Source organism: Trachypithecus francoisi, unplaced genomic scaffold, assembly GCF_009764315.1.
Source record: "Trachypithecus francoisi isolate TF-2019V2 unplaced genomic scaffold, Tfra_2.0 Lachesis_group14, whole genome shotgun sequence".
Taxonomy (NCBI): Eukaryota; Metazoa; Chordata; class Mammalia; order Primates; family Cercopithecidae; genus Trachypithecus; species Trachypithecus francoisi.
Genome location: NW_022681459.1, coordinates 51969623 through 51987737, shown reverse-complemented (window position 1 = coordinate 51987737; position 18115 = coordinate 51969623). Strand labels below are relative to the sequence as shown.

At 54.6% G+C, this 18115-nt stretch overlaps 1 protein-coding gene across 1 annotated transcript in view; it reads right to left on the bottom strand.

The window, feature by feature from the left end:
- Window positions 1-17507, bottom strand: part of TTLL8 (tubulin tyrosine ligase like 8) — a 31589-nt gene extending 14082 nt beyond the window's left edge. The window contains 9 exon segments of the mRNA XM_033233516.1: window positions 5145-5331; window positions 8738-8872; window positions 9337-9451; window positions 10671-10799; window positions 12786-12859; window positions 13647-13785; window positions 14361-14452; window positions 16465-16566; window positions 17376-17507. Coding sequence (XP_033089407.1) covers window positions 5145-5331; window positions 8738-8872; window positions 9337-9451; window positions 10671-10799; window positions 12786-12859; window positions 13647-13785; window positions 14361-14452; window positions 16465-16528 — 935 coding nt within the window. The 5' untranslated portion in view covers window positions 16529-16566; window positions 17376-17507.
- Between the last annotated feature and the right edge of the window lie 608 nt (window positions 17508-18115).

Here is an 18115-nt window from a genome sequence, read left to right as displayed (position 1 = left end):
CCGGCAGCAGCTGGGAAGCTCCCCTGCACGCACACCCTCCTGACGTGGTTTGGGATGAGTCGGCCACAGGGACTTGCAGGGGTCCGATGCTGCCACCTGGTGGTCACCCCTGGGTCTTCCTTTTAATTCAGGTCTAAGAAAACGCAGTGGGGTGCACCCTGCCATACTCGAAAAAGTCAAGTTGCACAGTGTGTACATCCATGTACGCTCGTGTGCACGCCACCCGGATCCAGACAGGAACACCTCGGCTCCTCAACAGGCAACAGAGACCAGTTACCAGGCTATCACTGCCTGCTCCTGAACTTTCTGTCAGTGAAACCACACAATTTGTGCTCCTTTGTATCTGGCCTCTTTCTTTCTTTTCTTTTTTTTTTTTTTTAGACGGAGTCTCGCTCTGTCACCCAGGCTTGAGTGCAGTGGCATGATCTCGGCTCACTGCAATCTCCAACTCCCAATTAAAGCGATTCTCCTGCCTCAGCCTCCCAAGCAGCTGCGATTACAGGCATGAGCCACCATGCTCGGCTACATTTTGTATTTTTAGTAGAGGCGGATATCACCATTTTGGCCAGGCTGGTCTCGAACTCCTGACCTCGAGTGATCCCCCTGCCTCGCCCTCCTAGAGTGCTGGGATTACAGGCGTGAGCCGCCGCGCCCTGCCTGTGTCTGGCTTCTTTCGACAGGACTGTGAGAGTCATCCACGCTGCAGCGTGGCTCAGTCCTTCCTTCTTGAACACAGTTTGGCAGTTTCCAGATTTGGGCCATCAGGAATGAAGTCCTTCTGAGGACACATGTTTCCATTTCTCCTGCATAAATACCTTGGAATGGATTATCTCGGTCATTGGGTATGCAGATGCCTAAACATAAAAGAAACTGTCAAAGACTTTTCTAAATGGGTTGCGCCAATTTACACTCCCCTAGCCGTATCTAGAGTTCTAGCTGCTCCACACATTAGCAAACACTTGGTGATGTCAGTTTTTACTCTTTTTTTTTTTTTTTTTTTTTTTGAGACAGAGTCTCACTCTGTTGCCCCAAGCTGGAGTGCAGTGACACCATCTCAGCTCACTGCAACCTCTCTGCCTCCCGGGTTCAAGAGATTCTTCTGCCTCAGCCTCCTGAGTAGCTGGGACTATAGGCACGCAACACCGCACCCAGCTAATTTTTGTGTTGTTAGTAGAGACGGGTTTCACCATACTGGCCAGGCTGGTCTTGAACTCCTGACCTCGTGATCTGCCCGCCTCAGCCTCCAAAAGTGCTGGGATTACAGGCATGAGCCACAGCGCCTGGCCCACTGCTTTCCCATTTTTAAAAGCCTTTCACATATCACATGATATATCAAACTAATTTTTGTGTATTTGTGAAACAGAATTCAAGGTACATTTTTTTCATATGGCTGATCGCTGCTGGAGCACCATTTAGTGAAAAGACCAACCTTTCCCTAATGATCTTAAATGCAGTGACCACAGATGGGAGGATCTATCTTTAGACTCTATTCTGTTACACTGATCCTATCCCAATATCACATCTTCGCTATTGTAAATCTAGAGTAAGTCTTGAAATTTGGAGCACAAGTCCTCTGATTTTGGTTTTCTTTATCAAGTCTGTTTTGGCTTTTCTTAAATCATTCATATTTCTATGTAAATCAGTTCATTAATTCCTCCTGCCCCCTCCCCACCCTGCAAAAAAAATACCTCTCAGGATTCTGGCTGGGATTACATTTACTCTATTGATTAGTCTGAGAAAAGCAAATATGTCTACACTATTAAGTCTTCTAAGTCATGAACATGTTATATATACACACACACACACACGTTTATTAGGTATTTACTGTCACTTTAACTTCATAACTTTCAATTTAGGGTCTTCAATGTATTTTGCTATATTTATTTCTAGAGGTTTGTTGTTATTTGATGTTAGTGTATTGTGCTTTTAGAATTTCATTTCACAGTTTGTTGCTAGAACATAGAAATATGATGGAGTCTCATATATTAACTTTGTACCCAGTGACCTTGTTGATTTCACTTAATTTTAATACAGCACCATTTATTTAAATTATTTAAATATTAAATGTTTGGTATGAGCAATCATATCATCTACAAATAAGAATTTTATTTATTCCTTTCTGATCTTTATGCCTTACTTTTTTTTTTTCCTGTACTATTAAACTAGTCAGACCATTCAGTCTACGCTGAACAGAAGTCTGATGGTGAGCAACTTTGTCTCATTCTGATTTCAGGGAGAACACTCTCAATAGTATATAACCACTAAGAAATATATTAGCTGTTGGACTCTTAAACTTTCGAATGAAGAGACCTGGCTGTGTGTAGTCAGACACGCCTGTAATCCTGGCACTTTGGGAGGCCAAAGCAGGATTGCTTGAGGCCAGGAGTTCAAGACAAGCCTAGGCAATATAGCAAGACCCTGTCTCTAGAAACAAATTTTAAAAATAGCCAGTATTGTGGCATGTGCCTGGAGTCCCAGCTACTTGAGAAGCTGAGTTGGAAAGATTGCTTGAGCCCAGGAGTTTCAGGTTGCAGTGAGCTACGATTGTGCCACTGCACTCCAGCCTAGGTGGATAGAGTGAGACCCTATCTCAAAAAAAAAGAAGAGTTTTTTTCATTTCCAAGTTGGCTAAACAAATTTACAAGGACAGGTATTAAGTTTCATCAATTTTTGCCTCTTGAGGTGATTTTTTTTTTTTTTTGCCTATTGAGATGATCTTACAGCTTTTCTTTTCCATTCTGAAAATGTAATAAAATTCACTGATTAGCTTTTCAATGTTAAAACAACCTTGCATTCCTGGAATAAAGCCCATTTGGTTCTGATGTATTATATCATTCACATTTCACTGGTTTCATTAAATAATATTTTGGTTAAAGTTTTGTATATATGTAATCATGAGAAATATTGGCCTATACTTTTTTGTTATTTTACTTTTTTCAAGTTTTGGTATCAGGCTTTTCTGGCCTCATAAAATGATTAGAAAATGTTCTCGCCTTCTCTGTTACTTGAAAGCATTTGTGTGTTATTGGAATCAATTTTAATTAATGAATTAATTAAATTTAATTAACTAGTGAAACCATTGTGGCCTTGGATCCTCCTTTGTAGGAAAGTTTTTAAATTACAGATTTAGGCTGGGTGCAGTGGCTTATGCCTGTAATCCCAGCACTAACACTTACGTAACTGGAGCCCCGGAAGGAGAGAAGAGAGAGAGAATAGAGCAGAAGGAACACCCAAGAAATAATGGCTTAGAGTATTCTAAATTTGAGGAAAAATTCCAACCCACAGATCAAAATGCCCCAGAAACCCCAACCAGGAGAAATACAAAGAAACTACTTGTAGAAGCGTTATAATTAAACTGCTGAAAACCAAAGACAGAGAATATCCTGAAGCATGAAGAGGAAAAGACATTACCTTCCAAAGGAACAAAACGCGTAACTATAGATGTGCCAGCGTAGACGGACCTCACAGACCTCATGGACCTCCAGTGTGCCAGTGTGAACGGATCTCACAGACCTCACGTGTGTCATTGTGGACGGACCTCATAGATCTCACGTGTACCAGCGTGGAGGGGCCTCATAGATCTCATATGTGCCAGCGTGGACGGACCTCACAGACCTCACATGTATCAGCATGGACGGACCTCACGGATCTTACATGTGCCAGCGTGGATGGACCTCACAGATTTCATGTTGGGTAAAAGAAGTCATAAACGAGAGAGCACAGACTGTTCCCCAAATGTGAAATCTGAAAACAAAATGGTTCATGGCTGCAGGAGCCAGAATAGGTGTGACCCCTGTGGGGTTCTCCCAAGAAAGGTTAACAGGAGCTGACAGGGGACTGGAAACGTCTTCTGTCTCAAGTGGGCTGTGGCTACGCAGGTGGACACGTAAGCAAAATTTCGTCCACATGTACAACTATGATTATACACTGCATGCCCTTAACTGTAGTTATGTAATCCCTCAATAAAAGGAAAAGAAAAATACTTGATTAATTCACAAGAAGAAGAAAGAAACAAAGGAACCAACAGCACCCTGGGATGAAGCATGAAGCTGCTGCAGACCCTCTGAATCAAGTCACTTTCCTGACTCTCCCATTGGCCGGCAGCTGCTCATGCTCCGGCGGGGGCCAGGCCCACCTCTGCCCAGCTCCTCTCTCTGGTGGCCACTGCCAAGGGAGTGCAGAACCCCTGGCCCCAGGAAGAACTGGGCCCTCAGCAGGGGCAGGAAGGTCAGGGTCAGCCTTTGGACACCTGGAGCGGTGAATGGTGATGATGAGAGTCAGTGAGCCAGGAGCTCTGGGCCCAGGCACCCCTCTGCCAGTCATTCACCAGCTGCCGAGCTCTGGGCCCAGGCACACCCCTGCCAGTCACTCGCCAGCTGCCGAGCTCTGGGCCCAGGCACACCCCTGCCAGTCACTCGCCAGCTGCCGAGCTCTGGGCCCAGGCACACCCCTGCCAGTCACTCGCCAGCTGCCGAGCTCTGGGCCCAGGCACACCTCTACCAGTCATTCGCCAGCTGCCGAGCTCTGGGCCCAGGCACACCCCTGCCAGTCACTCGCCAGCTGCCGAGCTCTGGACCCAGGCACACCTCTGCCAGTCACTCGCCAGCTGCCAGGAGCTCTGGGCCCAGGCACGCCTCTGCCAGTCACTCACCAATGCCAAGAGTGAGGCAGGTGCCCCAGCTGCAAAACAGACAAACCCCACCTGCCTGTCTCGGGCTGTGGGGGGCTCAAATGACATCATACCGTTCTGGATTTTGAAGATACACAAGACAGTGCTACTCCCTAAAGGTCCCCTGAGGGGTATCATCCTCTCGACAGTCATCAGGGGCCTGGTGGGACAGGCAACAGAGCGCCTGGGCCCCCCGACACCTGTAAGGCATCCTAAGATCCAGGCACACACCCCAATACCCAACAAGCATACCAGACATCCAGACAGAAGCCCCAAGATCCAGACAGATACCCCAATACCCAGCAAGTATCCCAGACATCCAGACAGGAGTCCCAATGCCAGGACAGGCATCCCAACACTCAATACTCCACAGGTAACCTAATGCCCAGACAGGTGACCCAATGCACTGCCCCGGAAGCTCCTGCAGTCCGCGTTCATGGCTCCGACATGTGCCAGGGGCCTGTGCAAGTCTTACTGAACGAGGGAGTAGTACTGCTGTGTCAGGTCCTCCCACTGGGCCTCGGTGAGGTCCTCTGCGGCGTCCGCTGACGTGTCGATGTCCTCATGCTCCAGCTGCCCTAGGTAGGCCTGGCACACCTTGCACGCGATGTCCACAAGCTGCCCCGGGAGACCCCTGAGCTTTGCCTCAGCATTTTCGGCATCTGAAACCCAGACACAGGCACATGGAGTGGGAACCCCACCCAGGGACAGTCCTGCCCGCCTCGAGGGGTGAGGCCTAAAGCCATGGACAAAGTCCGCTCCACTCCCTCTGTGCCCCAATACCCAACAAGTATCCTAGACCCCCAGACAGGCACTCCAATACCCAACCAAGCTTCTCTGGGAGGCCACCCTGGATGTCACGCCTGCATCTGGGCAGGTGACTTCCTCCCTCCTGAATGGTCCCAACCTCCAATGGTTCTGTGAGTGCTATGTCCTCACAAGAAACATATGCACCCTGCCGCTAGACCCTCAGCTCCTCGCTGGACCCCGCCGCTAGACCCTCAGCTCCTCGGTGGACCCTGCCGCTAGACCCTCAGCTCCTCACAGTAGCAATTACTGATAAGTTCAACGTCATTAAAATGAAAAACTTCTGTTCTGTAAAGGACAATATCAAGATGTCAAGACAATGAGAAGATGAGCCATAGATTGGGAGGAAATACTTGCACACATCTAATAAAGGAATATTACCTAGAGTATACAGAGAACTCTTGAAACTCAATGACAAGAAAATATAATTTTATTTTATTTATTTATTTTTTAAGACAGAATTTTGCTCTTGTCGCCCAGGCTGGATGGCAAGATCTTGGCTCACTGCAACCTCCGCCACCTGGGTTCAAGTGATTCTCCTGCCTCAGCCTCCTGAGTAGCTGGGATTACACGTGTGTACCACCATGCCCGGATAATCTTGTATTTTTAGTAGAGATGGGGTTTCACCATGTTGGCCAGGCTGGTCTCAAACTCCTGACCTCAAGTGATCCACCCACCTCAGCCTCCAAAGTGCTGGGATTACAGGTGTGAGCCACTGCACCCAGCCAGGAAACAATTTTAAATGAGCAATCTGAACAGTCACCTCACTGAAAACACGTACAGATGGAAAACAAGCATATGAACACATGCTCGATATCATATACTGCTATGGACTAGCAATTCCATATCTACAAGTTTTTTCTATAAAATACCCTCAGAAATTCACAAGGAAATGGAGGCTGGGCACGCCTGTAATCCCAGCACTTTGGGAAGCTGACACAGGAGGCTCGCTTGAGCCTGAAAGTTTGAGACGAGCCTGGGCAACACGGTGAGACCCTGTCTCACAACAAAATCATGACAATAATGAGACACTAATACAGACCCGGGAGAATGCTGCAAACAGAACACTGACCACATCAAAGGCTGGTGAGGATGTGGAGAATAGGAACTCTCCCTCATTGCTGGTGGAAATGCAAAATGGTGCAGCTACTTTGGAAGACATTCTGGCAGTTTCTTACAAAATGAAACATACTCTTGCCATGCCACCCAGTAAGTGCATTCTTTGGTATTTGCCCAAATGACTTCAAAACTCATGGCCACACAAAGACCTGCACACAGATATCGAGAAAAACGTTATTCATGATAGTCAAAACCTGGAAGTGACTGAGATGTCCTTCAGCAGATGAATAGATAAGTAAACAGTGGTGGATCTGGACAGTGGAATGTATGTTACTCAGCCCTAAAAAGAAATGAGCTCTCAAGTCATGAAAAGACCCGGAGGAATCTGAAGTGCATATTACTAAGTCGAAGAAGCCCATCGGAAAAGGCTCCATGCTACGTCGTTCTAACCGCATGGCATTCTAGAAAAGGCAAAACCACGGAGACAGGAAAAACACCAGTGGTAGCCAGGAGCTCCGGGTGGGGGGATGAAGAGACAGAGCACAGGGAGTTTTAGGGCCAGGGATCGTCTCTGTCTGATGTTGGAATGGTGGATACACAGCATCATATATTGTCCAAGCCTGTAGAATGTATAACACCATTTGGGTTACCATGATGTGTCACTGCAGGTTCACCAATTGTGTTAAAATCATTAATTAGGCCGGGTGCGGTGGCCTGTAATCCCAGCACTGTAGGAGGCCGAGGTGGGTGGATCACCTGAGGTCAGGAGTTCGAGACCAGCCTGGCCAACGTGGCAAAACCCCGTCTCTACTAAAAATACAAAACATTAGCCGGGCGTGGTGTTGGGCACCCAAGTACCCAGGAGGCTAAGACAGGAGAATTGCTTGAACCCAGGAGGCGAAGGTTGTAGTGAGCCAAGATCACGCCATTGTACTTCAATATGGGTGACAGAGCGAGACTCCATCTCAAAAAAAAAAACATTAATTAGGGGGCCATCAGACTGAGGTGGCCCAAGTGACCTCGTCTCTGACAAACGCAAACCACAACCTAACTCAGAATTGAAAACGAAACTTGGCCGGGCGCGGTGGCTCAAGCCTGTAATCCCAGCACTTTGGGAGGCCGAGACGGGCGGATCACGAGGTCAGGAGATCGAGACCACCCTGGCTAACACGGTGAAACCCTGTCTCTACTAAAAATACAAAAAACTAGCCGGGCGAAGTGGCGGCGCCTGTAGTCCCAGCTACTCGGGAGGCTGAGGCAGGAGAATGGTGTAAACCCGGGAGGCGGAGCTTGCAGTGAGCTGAGATCTGGCCACTGCACTCCAGCCTGGGTGACAGAGCAAGACTCCGTCTCAAAAAAAAAAAAGAAAACGAAACTTAAGCACAGCCAATCACAGGCAGCCAGCTGGGAACAAGTTGTCACTACGCACAAACAAGGCCACTGCTCCAGCGTTCACCAATCAGGATTTATTTCCTCCGTTTCCACGTTTACCTAGAAGGGTTTTCCCCTCGGTGGAGCCCTGCAGCCATCTGATTGGCACAAATCACTGTTTGCTCAAATACATTCTAAAAGTTTAATGCACCAACGTTCTTCTGTCAACAGCTGAAACGCACTGGTTTGGTGGGGGATGCTGGTGGTGGGGGAGGCACGGGGGCAGCGGAGCGTGGCAAATCTTGTACCCTCTGCTCGGCTGTGCTGTGACCTAAAACTGCTCTAGAAAGTACATTTTATTAAAACCAACCACCACAAAAAAGATTTGGGTTTTGTCCAAAAACACGACGGCTGGTTCACATCCCTGTACCACCCAGGGGTGCCTCTCCCTGGGGCTTCCTGTGTCCTCTCCCATGGGGCCCCTTTAGGGAGACTCAGGATGCAGCATCGTGGTGGCCGTGGGGCAGGGCAGGCTTCTGAGCACAGGCTGGAACCACGTCCATGGCACGGGACTGTGGTGGTGAGTGTGGGACTCGGATGTCCCAGGGCTGCATTAACAGCCAGGTGCTTTACAAACGGGGTGACTTTGATGTTTAGCCCCACGGTTAGAAGAGAAAACCCATTTGCCATGAGAATCGAGAGTCTGAGGCATCGCTGCATCCGGTCCCGGCTGCCGCGACCCTCAGGACTGACCACACCCAGGAGGCGGGAGGGCCCCGTGGAGGCCGCGAGCTCTGGTGGCCTGGCCCTGCCCTGCCCGGCCCAGCGCACCTTGCCTGCTGCTCAGGTCGCTGCTCCCGGCCTCCTCCCTCCGGCCCCTGGGCTTGCTCCTGCCGCTCCTGCTGCAGCTCTGGTGGCTGACCACCCACTTGAGGATGCTGGATGCCATGGTGCGCCGGAAGTCTTCTGAAAGGACAGCACGGCCTCGCCCCATCTGCCCGAGCCGGGACTGGGGACTGGAGATGGGGCCAGGGCAATGGACGCTCCCCGACCCGCCCCACTTCCCGCCCTCACAGCCGGTGAGGCCCAGGCCTGCTCCCACACCCCCCTCTGCCCGCCCTTCTCCCTGCAGCGCCTCTGAGACTGCAGCCATCCAACTGTACCCCTTGGCCTCCAACCACGGAGCTGGCCTTGCCCCAGCTGCTCGCCGCACTGTCCACAGGCCTAGTGCAGAACCACACATTCCCTGCCTGCCCGCCCTCCCTCCCCGGGGCCCCTGGCCCCTGTACTGCCACGACCATGGCCATGGGAGGCCTCTCTCGGTCCTCTGTCCTCAGACCCTGCCCCATCAGTCTGTCTCAGCACCAGGGGGATCTTTCTAGAAGCCTCTCTGCTGACCACCTGCGGTCCTCTGCCGTCTCCTCACTTACCCAGGAATTCCTGCTGCTCGCTCTCGGTGCAGAGGCTGTAGCAGCGCGGGAAGAAGGAGTCGGGGTTGGCCGGGACGTACCAGGGCAGGCTCCGCATGTTCACGCACAGCCCGATCTCCAGAGACAGCGGCACGTTAGGTACAAGGGGCAGCTCAGCTCAGCTCCGCCTCGCTCACAAGGTGAGGACGGGCCGTCCACCTCGGACTTGCCTGGCCATGGGGCACCACACAGCACCCCAGGGCAGATCCCTCCCCCCCAGACACACGGTCCCCCAGGACCCCAGGCCGCCCCGTCCAGCAGGTCCCAGCAGTCGGTATGTGGATGTGCAGGCCAGGCTCAGACGCATCCTTGAGGCGGTGGGGGGCGTGGCAGGTCCCGGGGAATGGGGAGGCTGCAGCTGAGGGCACCGAGGGCAGTGGGCACTGGGGCTCCCTCCAGGCCCCTAAACGGGCCACAGGGTGTCCCACAGCTCAGGCCCCAGGAGAGGGAGGACCAGCTGCCGAACCCGGAATGCGGCCACACGCCCAGCACTGCCCACCACACACGATGCAGCACTCGCCGTTAGAGGGGTACATCGTGAAGTCCCCGCACCCCAACATCTGGTCTGTCACCCCGTTAAGGAAAAAAGTGGCCGGCCCCCAGAAAACACAGCACACGCTGACTGGCTCTGCACACAGGGTCTTTGAAGGGGCTGTGTTTCCAGAAGCAGCACTGGCGCTGGCCTGACCCTGGGGTATTACATGCAGCAGGGAGCCTTGTCCCGCACCTCCGCCCCACGCTGTGCTGAGGCAGTCGCACCTGGACTGTTGAGAGGGACCTCTGTGCCAGGGAAGCCCCTTTTCCCGGATCCCTCCCTCAGCAGGGTCCCCACACCCTGAGTCCTGGGCAGTCCCCAGCCCTGGGCCTTGGTGGGAAGGGTATGGAAGCTGCCTTGTGCAGGGCTGGAGGCTGCGGGAGGCGGGGGAGTGCCCTGCGGGGAGCAGCACCTCTTCCCCTGGGGACCCACAGCTCTTTCAGCACCCAAAGCCCTGAGGCAGCCCCCACTCAGCCCCATCTTTGGCTTGGCCTCTGTGCTCTGAGGAAGGGGTTTCTGTGGGCCCGGATTCACCCAGAGACACAGAGCAAAGGGCACAGGGGTGCAAGGAGTGGGGTGGGCACTGAGTGATTCTGGCCACGGCCTTAGACCAGGAGTCCTGGGAGGCGCCCAGGCGGTGGCTGGTGGCTGCCGATGGCCACCCGTGGTCACTGACCAGCCACCGAGGGTCCCTAATGGCTGCAGAAGCCCCTTCCCACCACCCTTGCCAACTCCTGCTATGCCCAAGCAGCCGGCTCACCTTGGTGGTGAAGGAGGCTGTCTTTGCGTAGTGGTTCAGCATCTGGTCGCAGGTCAGGCTGTGATAGTCAATGGCGTCCCTCTTGATGGTCCAGAGGAGGTACGGCATCTCGTTTTTTACCAACCTAGACTGGCAAGAAGAAAGTCTTTATTGATGCTCAGCATCCAAGGTTCACACCAGCCAGGACAGGGCGGAGCGAGGCGACCATCAGCGGATACATGGCATGCAGCGTGGGGATCCCAGCTGGGCTCTGCTGCGGGCAGTAGTGCTCCTTGTGCTCCTCCTGTGCACGGGGTGTGGGGCGCAACCAGGACCACGCAGGGTTTCCACAGAGGGGCCTCGGGTTCTGGGGAGCCACCCCTGATGTGGGGCTGCAGGTGGGGCCTGAGCCCTCCGCATGGGGTCTGCGTGGGTGTGGGGATGCACCACTTGCCGAGATGACACAACACTTCATAACCCAGAGCTCACAGTCCCCAGGACGGAAGGCCCCAGGCCTGCACCATGGGCCCTGCACACACGTCCCTGAGCCCCAGGCTCTGGCCTCCTGCTCCTGCCCTGCTGATAGAGGGGCTGGGCGTGGAGCTGGAGGCGTGTGGTTGGTGCTTTTCTGTTTACAAAATGGCATCTGTTAAGTCAAAATTCCAACCAGGCTGGGTGCAGTGGCTCACGCCTGTAATCCCAACTCTTTGAGAGGCCAAGGCGGGTAGATCACCTGAGGCCAGGAGTTCAAGACCAGCCTGGCCAACATGGTGAAACCTCGTCTGTACTAAAAATACAAAAATTAGCCAGGCATGGTGGTGGGCGCCTGTAATCCCAGCTATTCGGGAGGCTGAGGCAGGAGAATCACTTGAACCTGGGAGGCAGAGGTTGCAATGAGCTGAGATCGCACCTTTGTACTCCAACATGGGCAACAGAGTGAGACTCCATCTCAAAACACGCCCCCCCAAAAAAATATATATATGTGTGTGTGTGTGTGTGTGTGTGTAAATAATAGCACACTAACTGCTAACCACTCACCACTGTGTACGGGGTAAGAAACAGCATCATCAACAGAGGCGAAGTCCCCCAGCCACCCCCACCAGGTAACTGCCCCTGCAGCTGTCTCTCCTCCAGGCGCAATGAGCAGAGTGTTTCTGTCTCTCCGGAATGCGTGTGTTACAATCCTCACCCCCAGGGCGATGGCATAGGAGGCGGGCTTTAGGATTAGGTCATGAGCCTGAGCCGCTTACGATGAGCTTGCACCCTTTCAAAGAGGCCCCAGAAAAACCCTTGCCCCGTGTGAGGACGCAGAGAGAAGCCAGTTGCCCGTGAAGCAGGACACTCTCAGAGAGCCAGCCACGCTGCCCCTGACCCAGACTCCAGCCTCCAGAACAGTGAGGAACGTTCTGTTGTGTCCACACCACTGCCCACGGACCTGTGGGAGCCGCTGGAGCACCCACGACGCTCTACGGGAAAGGCACTGACTCCAGGAACCTGGAAGGACGAGCTCACTGGCCGTGTGGGAGGCGCCTCATCAAGTCTGGGCCCATTTCTCTACTTGTCTTTTCATTGCTGATTTGTGAGTTCTTCATATATTCTGGACATTTGATCTTTTAAATTTTAAGTACTGCACATGTCGCCTCCCACTCTGGTTTCTCTTTCGTCCTCTTTATGGTGGAGGGTTGGGAGCCCTCAGGGACTAGGCTGGGCTGGGGAGGTGGGGAGGGGCATACTGCCCTGGTGCTGCAGACCCCAGCTCACTCGCTGGCCAGGCCCCATCCTGCAACACACTGGCCGAGCTGTCCAAGCCCTGCTGGGCCTCAGTGCCCTCAGCTTCCACGTGCACGTGGCAAGCCAGCCTGGTGTGGGTGGAGGGGAGCTGGGAGGACAGGGTCCACTCACTGCACAGCGGCTCATCCAGCACCAAAGGGCTTGCCCCACCCCTGGGGGCAGCCAGGCCCTGCTGCCCAGTCAAGGGGCCCTGCTGTGACTAGGGCTTTGCCCCCGCTGGGCTGCCATCCCCCCAGGACATGGGCGAGTGGGCATGGAGCAGGGTGGTGGTGTGAGAAGCCTTGGAGAGGCGCGGCTGACCACGATGCACGCAGGGGACGCCCACGATGCACACAGGGGACGTACCATCACGTTGTGGATGTCGTCTGTTTTCTCCAAGGCCATTTCTTGATTTTCTTTGACTTTGCCACATGTAACATCTGCCAACGAAACACAGGGAGGCCTGAACATGGAGCCTCAGCCAGACTTCCCGCACCGTGTCCGTTACCACCACCGCAGGCAGGACAGCAACTTGTTTACTTCCAGAAACCTTGCTCCAGGTGGGGCCTTGCCCTGGTGGAGCAGGTGCCTTTGTGGGTCCTGAGTCAGGCTCGGGGCACTCTGGCAGCCCCCACACATCCAGTGAGCGTCCACTGCATAGAACCTCCCCACAGCTGTGACAGGGCTTGGGGGCTCGGGATTCCTGGAGGCTCAGGTGTCCCCAGGTGTGGAACGGTGGAGACAGCCCGGGATGGGGGTGGGAGTGACAGAGGCTGAGGGGCCACAGGCAGGGGTGGAGGAAGAGGGGGACATTTGATCCGGGTCTCAATGGGGCCAAGAGGACACAGACGCAGCTGTGCAGATGTCAGCCAGGAGCAGCCAGCGCCGCGGGGGCCTGAGGAGTCGATTTGGGGACCTGGGGCTGGAGGAGGGACGGCCGGGGCCGGGCAGAGAGAGGATGACAGAAATCGCCCGGGCAGGAGGAGGCCTGGGCGGGGGCCACAGGGACTCTGAGAAGGGAGCAGGGGTGGGGACTTGAAAGAGTTTGCCTGGCACGACCGCCTGGGGCGGGGAGGCCAGGAGGGCGATGGAGACCTGGGGTCGGAGACACCCCATCAGGCACACCAGGACCGAGGGGCGGGTACCACAGTCAGGCCAGTGCCGACTCCCCCTGCCTGTGACAGACGCACACGCCCTGAGCTGAGATGCGCGCCTCCCATACGCTACCAGCAACCCCAGCGCCTTCATCCTCGACATCCGGAATGAACTTGGGCAAAAAGTGGAACTTCTTCTCCACCCAGCCCTTCCTTCGCAGAGCGGCCCGGACCACCGGGTAGTGTCCGTAAATAGAGAAAATCTTCTTCTCCTAAAATGGCAAGAGGATATTTTATTTTAATTCAATCATTTTGGGGGAAGAGGCAGACTTTGGTTGCATGGATAAGCTCTTTAGTGCTGGTTTCTGAGATTTGGGGGCATCCATCACCCAATAATGTAATTTTTTTTTTTTTTTTGAGATGGAATCTCGCTCTGTCACCCAGGCTGGAGTGCAGCCTGGCCAACATAGTGAAACCTCCATCTCTACTAAAAAATACAATCTCAACTAAATAAATCTCTACTAAAAATTAGCTGGGCATGGTGGCATGCACCTGTAGTCCCAGCTACTCGGGAGGCTGAGGCACAAGAATTGCTTGAACCTGGGAAGCAGAGGTTGTGGTAAGCTGAGATTGTGCCACTGCACTCCAGCCTGGGCAACAGAGCAAGACTTCATCTCAAAAATAAGTAAGTAAACAAAAGGTAACGTCAGCCAAGTCCCCACAGGGAGGAGGCTGCAGCTTGGGGACAGAGTGAGTCAGAGACCAGACGGACAGATTCCAATTTCCAAAACAAATGTCCTTTTAAAAAAGTGTCCCCCCTCCCCACTGAGTCCCAAGGAGCATTTACCTTGATAGCTTTTTCTGTTAACTGCCTTGCTATCTTATATCTGTCTAATCTGGAGGAAGAAGCTAAGTCTTGGGAAATTTCTTGTTTTAATTCTGCAAAAGAGAAAGAGGACATCAAATCAAAGGATAAGGCATCCAAGGCCGGGCGCAGTGGCTCACACCTGTCATCCCAGCACTGTTAATCCCACCACGGTGGGAGACCGAGGCAGGCGGATCACCTGAGGCCAGGAGTTCGAGACCAGCCTGGCCAACATGGTGAAACCCTGTCTCTACTAAAAATACAAAAGTTAGCCGGGTGCAGTGGCTCACACCTGTGATCCCAGCACTGTGGGAGGCCGAGGCGGGTGGATCACCTGAGGCCAGGAGTTCGAGATCAGCCTGACCAACATGGTGAAACCACATCTCTACTAAAAATACAAAAGTTAGCCGGGCGTGGTGGCTCATGCCTATAATCCCAACTGCTAAGGAGGCTGAGGCAGGAGAATCACTTGAACCGGGAGGTGGAGGTTGCAGTGAGCTGAGATGGCGCTATTGCACTCCAGCCTGGACAACAAGAGCGAAACTGTGTCTCAAAAAAAAAAAAAAAAAAAAGACATGCCTCTGACGAGGCCAGACATGAAATGGCATATTCTGAGGGCGCCATCCATAAGCCAGCAAAATTCATCCACAGTCCACAGTGATGGAGACCAGAGCCGTGAGAGAGGGCGTGTGGCCGGACGCTGGTCCACGGAATGGTGGTAGAAGTGTCAGAGGTGTGTGAACCAGAGCAGCTCCATCTTGAATAGGGGCTGGGTAAAATGAGGCTGCATCCCCAGATGGTGAAGGCGTTGTAAGTCACAGGATGAGATAGGAGGTCGGCACAAGATACAGGTCATAAAGACCCTGCTGATATAAAACAGGTTGCCGTAAAGAAGCTGGCTAAGACCCACCAAAACCAAGATGATGATGCCAGTGACCTATGGCCGTTCTCACTGCTACACTCCCACCAGCGACGTCTCAAAAAACATAGATTGAATTAAATTAAGAAGTTCTGATTATCAAAAGGAAGCATGAAGTGACTGACAAGGCTGCATCCATCTGACAAAGAGCGTGTATCCAGGACATACAGAGAATTCCTCCAAGTCCATGAGGTCACAGCGCAATTTCACCACGGCCTGCAGACCCAGAACCGCACTCCGGAATGAAGAGCTCCAAATGGCCAATAATCATGTGAAAAACAGCTCAACACCTTGAGCTGTCTGGAAATGCAAATTAAAACCAGTGAGATTTAATTAATGCAAATTAAAACCACACCCAAAGCCTGTAATCCCAGCACTTTGGGAGGCGGAGACGGGCGGATCACGAGGTCAGGAGATCGAGACCATCCTGGCTAACACAGTGAAACCCCGTCTCTACTAAAAATACAAAAACTAGCCGGGCGAGGTGGCGGGCGCCTGTAGTCCCAGCTACTCGGGAGGCTGAGGCAGGAGAATGGCATAAACCCGGGAGGCGGAGCTTGCAGTGAGCTGAGATCTGGCCACTGCACTCCAGTCCCCGCGACAGAGCGAGACTCCGCCTCAAAAAAAAAAAAAAAAACCACACCCACCAGAGTGCCCTGCGTGGCAGTGAGGACACCCACTGCGGGTGGGGACGGTGGAGCTGGGGGGGCCACCGGAGCTCTCATTTGGGCCCTTAAATGGTTGGGGGACCTTCTAAAGCTAAGCATGTGCCCGCCCTGTAACCCAGCCATTGACCCCTAGGGAGCATTTACCCACGCAAGGAAGACGAGCCTGAAGAGGGCAAGGGCAGGAAGGAAGAGAAACGCAAGTACAGGGCCCCCCATGACCCACCAAGGGAGCCCTTCACACCCACATGTTTAATTTCCCAGTTTCCCAAGAAGCTGGACAGTGGGATAGGAGGCAGGAGCCAGCACCCCCCAACACTCCTGGGGTCCTACGCCTGGACCGTCCAAGAGAAGGCGCCTGGTTCTACAGCTCAGTGAAGTGCCCGCCCCCGGATTCTCCGATTTCCTGGCAGCAGGCTGCAGCCAGCATTGCCTCTGAGCCCGGGAGCTGCAGCACTGCTCTGGGTGAGTGGCTGGTAGGCAGGCAATGCACGATACCCACTATTTTCTTCTCTCCCGTCTCTGTTGGAAGAAGCGGACGAGAGCCCCTTCCTCTCTGGCTCCATGCTGGCCTCCCACAGCTGGCCCTTTGCTCCTCTGGCCCCTAAAGGAGAGGGTGTGGTGGTTATGCGGTAACCTGGAGGGTGTAGGGGCCCCTGGGGATGGAGAGGGTTCTGAGGCCCACGCTGAGGGTCAGGTCTGGGGTTGGGAATCAGGTCTGGGTTGGGGTCAGGTCTGGGTTGGGGATCAGGTCTGGGTTGGGGATCAAGTCTGGGTTGTGGGGTCAGGTCTGGGTTGTGGAATCAGGTCTGGGTTGTGGGTCAGGTCTGGGTTGGGGGGTCAGGTCTGGGGTTGGAGGATCATGTCTGGGTTGGGGGATCAGGTCTGGGTTGGTGGTCAGCTCTGGGGTTGGGGTCAGGTCTGCATTGGGGTCAGGTCTGGGTTGTGGGATCAGGTCTGGGGTTGGGGGTCAGGTCTGGGTTGTGGGTATCAGGTCTCAATTGGGGATCAGGTCTAGGTTGAGGGGGAGGTCTGGGTTGGGGGGGGCAGGTCTAGGTTAATGAGGAGAGGTATGGGGTTCTGAAGGCAGAGGGGAGTGGACAGTTGTGGAGTTCCCAGAAGATGGAGGAAGGTGGGGAGAACAGCTCTGGGCTTTCGAGTGCGGGCCGGTGGGTAGAGTTGGGCAGGTGTCGAGGGGCAGTTCTGTGGTTCCGAGCGAGGATTCCGAGTCTGGGATTCCTAGAGGGAGGCATCTAGAATTCGGAAGCCCGGGGCGGGGAGAGGGGGTAGGCCTGGGTTTCAGGATGTGGGGGGTGGGTCCGGGGTTCCGAAGGGAGGTGTGGGGGAGGGATCCGGGCTGGGATCGGAAGCGCGGACGAGCCCGGGGTTCCGCGGTCGGGGGGTCGTGCTCACCGGGAACCGGGTCAGTGGCTCGCACCGCGCCGCCCGGCGTCCTGGGGTTGCCCGGGGCAACGTGCTGGGGCGGCCACGCGCATTGTGCACCCCCGGTGCGGCGGCTGCTGGGCCCCGGGCCTGGGGCTGTGCGGCGGCGGCGGCCCCGGGGCGTGGGGCTGCGCGGGCGGCGGGGGACGCGGGGGCGCTGGGGGCTGCGGCGTGCGGGGGGCGCGGGCCCGGATGGGTAGCAGGCGGCGGCGCTTGGGCTGGACCCGGGTTGGGGTCGGGGTCCCGGGCTGCTGTCGGAGCAGGCGCGGTTGCGGGGTCCGGGGCGCGGGACGGTGCGCGCCATGGTGTCCGCCGGGGGAGGGCCCGAGTGTGGCCCCAGGTCATGCGCGGCGGCCCCGCGCCCCGCTGTGAAGGTCACACTCAACCCCCCACCAGGTCACAAAGACCCGCGGGTCACATCCTGCCCCTCCCCTCAGGCCTCCCAGGCCCGCCGGGCCTCCTCGCCCTCCCCGGGGCCCTCACGCCACCCCGTCTCCCGGGGCCCTGCCCCACGCAAGGCTGGAGCGGCGGGGTGAGGACGCCGCGGACGCTTCGCTCCTCCCGGGCTACGCGCTGCGGGTCCTGGTTGTTGGGGGCGAGGGGGTGACCGCAGCAGCGCCCCCGTCCTGCGGTGGAACCTGGGAGGGCCTTGGTGTCCGCAGAACCACTCGTGGGGTCCCACGCCGCTGTCCCCCGGGTGTTCTGAGCCC